At 44.0% G+C, this 8,753-nt stretch overlaps 1 protein-coding gene and 1 pseudogene across 1 annotated transcript; both read left to right on the forward strand.

Moving 5' to 3' along the window:
- The first annotated feature begins 1,030 nt into the window (after nucleotides 1–1,030).
- On the forward strand, nucleotides 1,031–6,954 carry LOC145395420 (uncharacterized). Its single transcript, XM_080269028.1, has 4 exons — nucleotides 1,031–1,319; nucleotides 1,787–2,141; nucleotides 5,703–5,819; nucleotides 6,864–6,954. The coding sequence occupies exons 1-4, from the start codon at nucleotides 1,066–1,068 to the stop codon at nucleotides 6,915–6,917; spliced, it is 780 nt and encodes a 259-aa protein (XP_080125154.1). The 5' UTR covers nucleotides 1,031–1,065; the 3' UTR covers nucleotides 6,918–6,954.
- On the forward strand, nucleotides 2,240–2,358 carry LOC145397012 (5S ribosomal RNA; annotated as a pseudogene).
- Nucleotides 6,955–8,753: the final 1,799 nt, after the last annotated feature.

Here is an 8,753-nt window from a genome sequence, read left to right on the forward strand (position 1 = left end):
CCACCATTAGATGACCAAGACTGACACATACAAGCATGTTGGAGCTTTTTTAAACAATATGACACAAAACTTATCCCAAGAAAAGCCTCTTCAAGTTTCTCACACATTTCCCAGCCCACTCAGTATCTTGAAACTCATTCCTGACTTTGATTCAATGCAGAACCATTTACTGACCCAGTCTCCTCCTCCTCCTCCTCCTCTTTCTTCTTCTTGTTCCTGCTTTCTTTGTTCTTTCTTCTTCCTTATATTCCTCTCCTTCCTTTCCTCCTGTTTCCTTTGTCTCCTTCCCTCCCTCCATCCATCTCTCCCTCCTTCCCACCTGTTTTCTTTGTCCCCTTCCTTCCCTCCCTCCCTTAATCTTTCCCTTCCTTCTGTCCCCCATGCCTCCTTCCCTCTCTCTTCTGTCCCTCCTGCCTCATCTACTTCCTCCCCATCCTCCCTCCCTGTCTCCCTTCATTGTGTATGTCTGTCTCTCTGTCTGTCTGTCTGTCTCTCTGTCTGTCTGTCTGTCTGTCTTCCCTCTTCATCACCCCCTCCCTCTGTGCTGTTCCCTTTCACCCATGTTGTTGTTGGGCAGTGATTTGGTGAGCTTCTGCCTCCGTCATCCCTCTACTTTCTGACCCTCCCTCAATTCCTCTCTCCTTAAGTTCCCACCCCATTCCTCTGTCCTTTCTGTTTCCTCCTCTCTCAACGCCTTGTCTTCTCTGTCTGTTTGTCTCCTCCATTCTTAACACTTTGTCCTCCTCTTCCCTCCTTCACTTCCTCTGTCCTCTCTCTACATTTTACCCTCCCCCTCCCTCCCTCCTGTACATTTCCTCCTGTCTCTACACTTTGCCCTTCCCCTCACTTCTATCTGTTTCCTTCTTTCTCTACACTTTGTCGTCCTGCTGCCACTTCCTTGTTTCCACCTCTCTCTGAGCACCTTTGTCGTCCTGCTGCCACTTCCTTGTTTCCACCTCTCTCTGAGCACCTTTTCCTCCCCTTGCCACCTCATGCTGTTTATCTGTGTTGTTGTGCAGTGATGGTGAGCTTCCTGATCAACCTTGGGCCCCTGATGAGAAGAAAATGTGGTTGCTGGAGAAACAGGAACAGCAGCTGCAGCAGCAACAGCAGCTAATTGATGAGCAGCATCGCCAATTGAGGGAACAGCAGAGGAAAACAGAGCAGGAGCACCAAATTGTCCAGAAACTGTTGAAGCTGCAGCATGGCGGACCACCACCACCACAGCAATTCCCGGTGCAGGAGGACCTCTCCATCCCACCGCCATCACTCTCACGCTCAGTGCAGGAGGACCTCTCCGTCCCACCTCCCCCATACAGGTAGCCTCCACACTTTTCTCTTTAACTTGGCTTTAAATTACCATCTCTCCACTGAACTGTTAAAAGCGATTTGCTTATATATCACTAGTCATGAAGAAGTGCTGTGGAAAGAATGTAAAACTGTAGTATTGTCTTATTCTACCATACCATCCCTCTTACATAGGGTTACTGGTAGGTTTGTTGTTGTTGATGTGATCCTGTACACATCAAGATATGAAGCCAGTGGACTGCAGGCAGACATTGCCCACCCATGTAGTCCATCATTCTCTGTTTGGGGGGGAGAAGATAGGCAGGGAGTTGAGGATGTATAACTGGGCAGTGGAACTACCTGGTTAAATCAGTGCCACCCCATGAAGGTGTCCCTCTCCAGCACCCTGTTTGTATGTAAGATGGATTTTAATGAAGAAACAGAAATGGGCAGAAGACATTGAAAATGTTACTAATACTGTATACACACTGTACTGTAGGAAGATGCCGCTGCTGCCCCCAGTTCAGAACAGCAGGAACTGGCCGACTGACAAATTCGACTGGCAGAGCCAGAATCCAAGGCCTGGTAGGGGTCCCTCTGGTGGGCGGCAGGTGACCATGCAGGATGAGGAGAATTACCAGCGAGAGCTGAAGCAGCGAATACAACAACACCGGCAGAGGGACCAAGGACTACGGCCACACAATACAACAGCACCCATAAACTTTACTGCACCACCACCACCACCACCGCCACCACAATCATCACCACGGCCACCACCACCACAAAGCCTCGCCAGTCTGTCAAACTCAGAGGGGCTGACAGAGGGCAAGATGGGCAGGGTCCTGCAGAAGCTGGTAAGTCAAGCAGCATCATGGTCATCATCATCATTACTGTTATTAAGCTTTGCCATAGAAATGGCAAAGTCTGTTGTGTTTGTATTAGTATTATTATTATTATTATTCATACCACGTTGAGTACACCGCTTCCCGTTCGATCAGCGAAGTTAAGTAACGTTGGGTCTGGTTAGTACTTGGATGGGTGACCGCCTGGGAACACCAGATGCTGTTGGCATCCCTACGTCAAGTGGGGTTGGTGGAGGATTAGTGCCCCTCCCTGTAAAAAACAATTAACTCTGAGCCCTTGGCCACCCCGTCTGGGATACATGGCGTCTGGCAATGAATGAATGAATGAATTATTTTTCTCTGCACTTTTTATTTCTAAGAGCTTGATGATTTTATACAGGAAGGTACCCTAGGGTAACTCAAGTGCTTGTGCCAAATATAAATGACCTTGACTTATTTTTGAAGCTCAGCTACTCATTTTTGGTGCAAAAATTGCATAGTTGAAAATGATATATCTCAGAAACTAATTGAGATACAGCGATTTGGATGAAAATCCTGTGATTAAAAAGCTTGCTGAGAAATTTGGCTCAATGTTCTGTCATTTAGCCTAGTGAAAAGTACCAGCTTCAAATCTGCTTAGTGTTTTCTTTGTTGTAAATTTCAGAGAAAACCACAAAAGCTGTAAACCTGTAACTTTACAGAAATATAGCTGTGGTCCCTCTTACTACAGTGTCTGAAAGGAATATGGTTACAGTTTAGCATACAAATTCGCCAGCTGTCATCGTCATCATCATCTGTCATCATCATCTATCATCATCACCATCATCATCCAGACCTCCTTTCCCATCCTAGGGCTGGGTGAGGAGTAGCAGCATCCAGACAGCCCAAATTTGCCCAGTCCAATGGGCCACGCTTCCATTCATTCATCTTCAAGTCCCCGGAATCCTGGCACTATCTGATACGAGAAAAACATTCACCAATTATTGTAGCGTCACATAAACTTATCCGATAAAGTCAATCCAGACGCTGTCACGTTAAAAAGGTGTGCCAGATCCCTGATCATGTGCTTCTCCTCACAATATTCATCCAGCCAGCTCGAGCTCTTGTCAGTCTCCTAGCCTTACTGACTTCCAGACCTCTCTTTCTCACACACCTATCCACCATATCCCTCCACCTTCTCCTTGACCTATTGTACCCCCCCTACAATATGTCTACCCCCGATGTATATATGCCCCCCCCCCCAATGCATACATGCCCCCACTAAACTTGCTGACCTAGCACGCTTTCCTAGGTGAGAATCGTCCTGACGGGGAATCACCCATGTTTTCATGGCGAATTGACTTCACGGCGAATTGTCCCAGAACCGAGTCCACGTCCCTCCTCGCAGCTTTGCTGTACGTGAGGATATTTTCGCAGCTCTACACATTTTCGTACTGTTTAGACATGCCTCCCAAGCCCCCTGCATTACCTCCAGCATCGGGGGAGCCCGCTGCAAAGAACCAGCAGCACCATACTCTAACTCTGGAGAGGAAATTGGAAATTATAAGACGCCACAAGGAGGGGCAGGGAGTCTCAGAGATTGGGCGTGCTTTAGGCCTTTCAGTTTCCACCGTTGGGACTGTGACTAAGAAAAAGGAGATGTACAAGAAAATGGTCACCTTGTTCTCTACATCTGCGGGTATTACTTACTTCTGCAGGTAATACTTACTTCAAAATAGGAGGGGTAAAGTTTAGGTGGGTTGTCTGAGGGTGTCCTGGAATGAGTCCTCCCATTTCTGTGTGTATATTTCAGTGGGGCAAATCATTCCTATATACAAAATTTCGAATCACGAGTTTTTTTTTTTATTTTATTTTTTATTTTTTATTTTTTTTTAATCCCCATCCCCTTCGTACATTGAAGACTCACTGTAATGATGTTATTTGAAGATTTTATGAAGTAGGATCCAAAACGGGAACAGTAAGTACAAAAGTGTTAGAAAAAAAAGAACGCCTAGTGAAATGGAGCATACACTGATCTAGAACTTAGGCTTCAAGACATGGGTCTGAGGTCCCCTTGGAGGGTGATAGTGTTCTTCTTGGGATAATAATAAGTATGTGGATGATTTACTGATGAAAACCGTATAATTATTTGCCAAGGTAACAAAAAAAAAAATCCTATTTCTTTCGGCTATCTTGTGCATTACATAACTGGAGGCTGTGCAAATAAATTCTTATTTTTGAAGTTACTCAGTTGTCATAGATCGGAGGGCGGCAACCTGTGGCTCAGGAGCCGCATGCGGCTCTTTTAGGACACTGTTGCGGCTCCAGGAGCTTCATAAATAATCACTCATTCTTTCAGAACGAAGGCATCAAATAACTATATTAAAGCATACTGAATAAGTTACAGAACACATTATTTTATTTTGAATTGCTTTGTGAATATAAGTAGATCGAACAATATCACCGTAATGTTTTGTTTAGATTTAGAAGTACTGTAGATTTTGGTTTATGAGACAGTTATTTGTTTTGCGGCTCCGAGAGTACAACATTTTTATGAAACGTTAAAATAAATGGCTCTTCTAGCTTTAAGGGTTGCTGACCTCTGTCATAGAACAACCTGAAAGAAGATCCATGCAGAGTTTGGGATTGTTGTTGTTGAATAACCTGAGTCTGACTGGCCAAGCTTTCTCATCAATCAGTGCAGCAAGCATTTGCCCCTGCATGGCCATCCCATGCACTGAACCAATGTTCCCGTGTGTCAGAACACCTCACTACAACAAGGTTTTGGGAAGAGTGAGGAGATTTGGTTCCAGATTGGACCACATTTGTGTCTATACCCAGTTAACAGGGGCACCATAGTAAGTTCCATATCATATTATTAGGTTATATGGTTGCCACCCAGCATTGTAGATGGTTTCCATGGTTACTGGAGACCGTTAGGCAAGTCATTCAGTGTAGAGTCACCTGAATTGAAAAGAAGAGTAATAAAAAGTGACAGGAAAGATGGGGGAAAATAGGAAGAGAAGGGAAAAACAGAGCCTAGAGTTTGGGGTGAGTCTGGAGTGCTACAGTATACTGGCTGTGTGTATGTTTCTGTTAGTCTCATATACCTGTATGCAGAACAGGGGTTTTCCAGGCTGTTAAGAATCAAACTCAGTGTGTAATCACCTCCATGTCTAAGGTGATCTCTTCTCTGAGCTTACTGTTTCTCAGCCAACTATTACACAACTGGTAGCAAAAATGTAAGTTCATAAGAAACTTGAGGGTGTTCAGTTCACTTTCTCAGTATTCTTTGACATGCAAGCAGTGCATCTCTGTTTAATCACCAGAATTGTTAGAATTTTATATCAACATGCCCAGTCAAGCAGAGATGCTTGGCAACTTTATATGAAGATGTTGGCGGAGGCCATGGATATTACTGTATTTTGTCCAGTGGACAACAGATTGGAAAAGTTTGGGAACCATTGCTCTAGAGGTAGCAAAATAAACCAGTAGAATATCTTTGGTCCTTCAGGTCACAAAAAGTTTCTGATAAGATGAACAGAATGAGCTGGAAGTTCAAGATTAACAGGTAGAACTTGTGTCTGCCCTCAGGCACATCACATGGTGAAGACAGAAGTTGATGCACATCTGGCAACAGAGGTGATTATTATGTTGGTGAGGCTGCTGAAGGATTACTATACTGCCATTGGCAACTACAGGATTAACAGTGTAAGTATAGTTCCCATAAATATCCTATATCTGTCTATATTCATCTTTATGTATCTATCTGTCAGCACGCATGCACACACACACAGAAAAAAAAAAAAAAAAGGCTAAAATCCTCCCCTCCATGCAGTCCACCATCCCCCTTTCAGGGATAGTGAGAGAGTTGAGGGTCATTTGCATAGCCAGGCAGCAGAGCCACCCAAGATGTCAGTGCCATTGCACAAAGGCATCCCTTACTAGCTCCCCCCTGAGTCTGAATGGGTAATATAGAACTGAATGGTTGTTGTTGATCAATCCCAGTCTGTCTGGCTGAGCAGACCCATTAACTGTAGGCAAGTAACCACTCATGCAGGGCTATCCCATGCAGTGAATTGATGTTTCTTTGTTGCTGACAGTGCCTCGCAACAGCAAGATGTGGGGAAAAGTGTGGAAGTTTGGTTCCTGGATGATTGCTGCATTTGCGTCACTCCACCTAGTTAGCAGGGGCATCATAACAGGCTACCCATCACCCCATTATGTGGTTGTATGTTTACCACCTAGTTTTGTAAATGGTTTCCTGGGTTACAGGAAACCATTAGGCTTGTCACTCGAGTGTAGAGGCACCTGAAGTGGAAAGCATGTTAATAAAACGTGACAAGAAGACATGGGAAAAATAGGAATAGAGGAGGTCATACACAGAGATAGGATGATAAATGTGAGGGAAGAAGTTTGTAGCACGTAAGCCAAGTGAGTGGATGATGGTTGCCATTACCTGCTACCAGAACTGGATGGTAAAGCCACACAGTCATCATTCTTGGGTAGAAAAATCAGCCATAAGTAAGTTGAGTCATCCTAGCTGAGACTCACACATTTTACAAATCTTAATATACAGTACATCAAAGATTTCTTAGCTAGTGCCGACCTCAATATCTGGATTCCTTGAGAGGAGGCTCGTTGTAATTTTCATGTATGTATTTTATGTGTTGTATGTATTTTATGTGAGTTATTGTATGTACTTTATGTATGTTACTTTATGTATTTTATGTATGCTATTGTAATTACTTACAGATCCTGCAGAAGTCTGGTGTGAACTTGGACATTATGAAGACGATTATGAAATAAGCAGCCACAGGTTGGTTTGGGACCACCGCAGTTTTTTGAGGTGGAAGTTTTGTTACTTCACTGTACTACTGAGCTGTACCACCCACCCATGGCCACAACAGTGCAAACCCAGGAGGGGAGAGAGAAAGAGAGAGCGAGAGAGAGAGACCATATTAGTGCTGAAGAAGACAGAATGGTTAATAGATGACATACCCTATCTATCTATCTAACTATATCTATCCAGCTTTTATGTTTATCTACTTATCTATATCTGTCTGTCAACCTGTCTAACTATGCATATCAGTGTCTACTTACCTATCTGTCTGTATCCATCTATATCTGTCAGTCCATCTGTCTGTAGCCAAATGCATTAATCCTGGAGGAGGTGGCCCCAAACAAATCACTTCTGTGTCATCTCGTCCTCCACCATAAGGCTGCCCTCCCTAATTCACACTGTCCTGATTCCTAAACCTCTCCACCTCATCCTCAGTAATGTCTCCATCCTATGTATACACTTCTAGCAAGTCTTTAGTGATTTAGAGGCTATGCCGAAAGCAAAAACTGAAAATAGAGTGCATAACTTCGGGTAAGGACCAGAGAGTGTATAATGAACATTTGTAGAAGTGTGCATGATGATGATGATGATGATGATGATGATGATGATGATGATTAAGACTGCAGTATTTACCTCTTGAATCCATGTGACATCCTTTTCAATTTATTCTTGTTTTTTCTGGATGATTTTATTCATCTTAGGAAAGACCTTTTGTATTGAAAGGGTTTATGAAGGCTGTATATAACCCTTCCAGTTTGAAGAGTCTGTCTTAAGCTGAATAAATGGTGAGGCAATGGCAGGAATGAAATGATATAGAGCCTGGACTGGAGGGTCTGATGCCACTAGGGGGCCTTTCATAGATACAGTGATCAATTTTGGTCTAGGTTTCCCATTCACCCACCCGGGTATTAAACCCATGAGCCTAGAGTAGAGAGGTTTATGAGAGGAAGGTTTAAGTTTGGGGGAGGACAGTGAAAAGGCTGGGGATATGGCAACATGGAGGCAGTTTGCTTGTGGCCACCCATTATGGGAATAAGACATCTGGCTATAGATAGATAGCTTCCCAGGGACCTCTTTCTCATTTTAGTCATGCTATCTTCTGGTGATATATTCAGCTTGGGATAGACTTTTTTTTGCACTGGAAAGGTCAGGTACAACCCTCATTGGCCCCTTCAGTATGAGAAGTTTTTCCTGTAGTACTGTAGTAGTAGAGTAACTATGGTCTCTCTGCCCAAGCATACCCATCAACCTCAGGTAATCAATTGCCCCTGCAGGTCTGGCCCATGCAGTGAACCAGTGTTCTCTCCTGAAAGGACAGCTCCTTGCCACACCACAGCAAGCTGCTGGGAAGGATGCTACATTTGCATCTTCATCCAGTTGAGAGGGACACCATAGTATGCTCCACATCACCCAGTTATTTGATTATGTATATGGTTACCACCCATTGTTGTAAGTGGTTTCCTGGGTTACGGGAAACTATTAGGCTTGTCACTTCAGTGTAAGGGTAACCTTTAAGAGGAAGTCAGCAACATTATTATCAAGAGATTGGGTAAGAGTTGCCAGCATCTATCTGCTGAATGAAATTGTGTGGTATCAGCCCAAGTATATCCCTAAGGACACCTGCATTCAGGGCATTGACTAATTATGGCATGATTCTAGGGTGAATCTTATTATAAGTTCGCTTTGAAAATGGAAAGCCAAGGGTTGCAACCACCTCCTCCTCCTCTTCCTCCTCCTCCTCCTCCTTCTCCTCCTCCTCCCAGGAAAGGCTTCTGTGATTGGAGAGGCCTATTAATACTGTA

The sequence above is a fragment of the Coenobita brevimanus genome, chromosome 4 (genome assembly GCF_032717465.1).
Source record: "Coenobita brevimanus isolate Jiangsu-jjx chromosome 4, ASM3271746v2, whole genome shotgun sequence".
Taxonomy (NCBI): Eukaryota; Metazoa; Arthropoda; class Malacostraca; order Decapoda; family Coenobitidae; genus Coenobita; species Coenobita brevimanus.

Coding starts and splice junctions, on each gene's coding strand:
- LOC145395420 (XM_080269028.1), top strand. CDS start 1,066: ATGTGGTTGCTGGAGAAACAGGAACAGCAGCTGCAGCAGCAACAGCAG. Junction 2,142..5,702: donor GCAGGGTCCTGCAGAAGCTG/GTAAGTCAAGCA, acceptor GTCTGCCCTCAG/GCACATCACATGGTGAAGAC. Junction 5,820..6,863: donor GCAACTACAGGATTAACAGT/GTAAGTATAGTT, acceptor AATTACTTACAG/ATCCTGCAGAAGTCTGGTGT.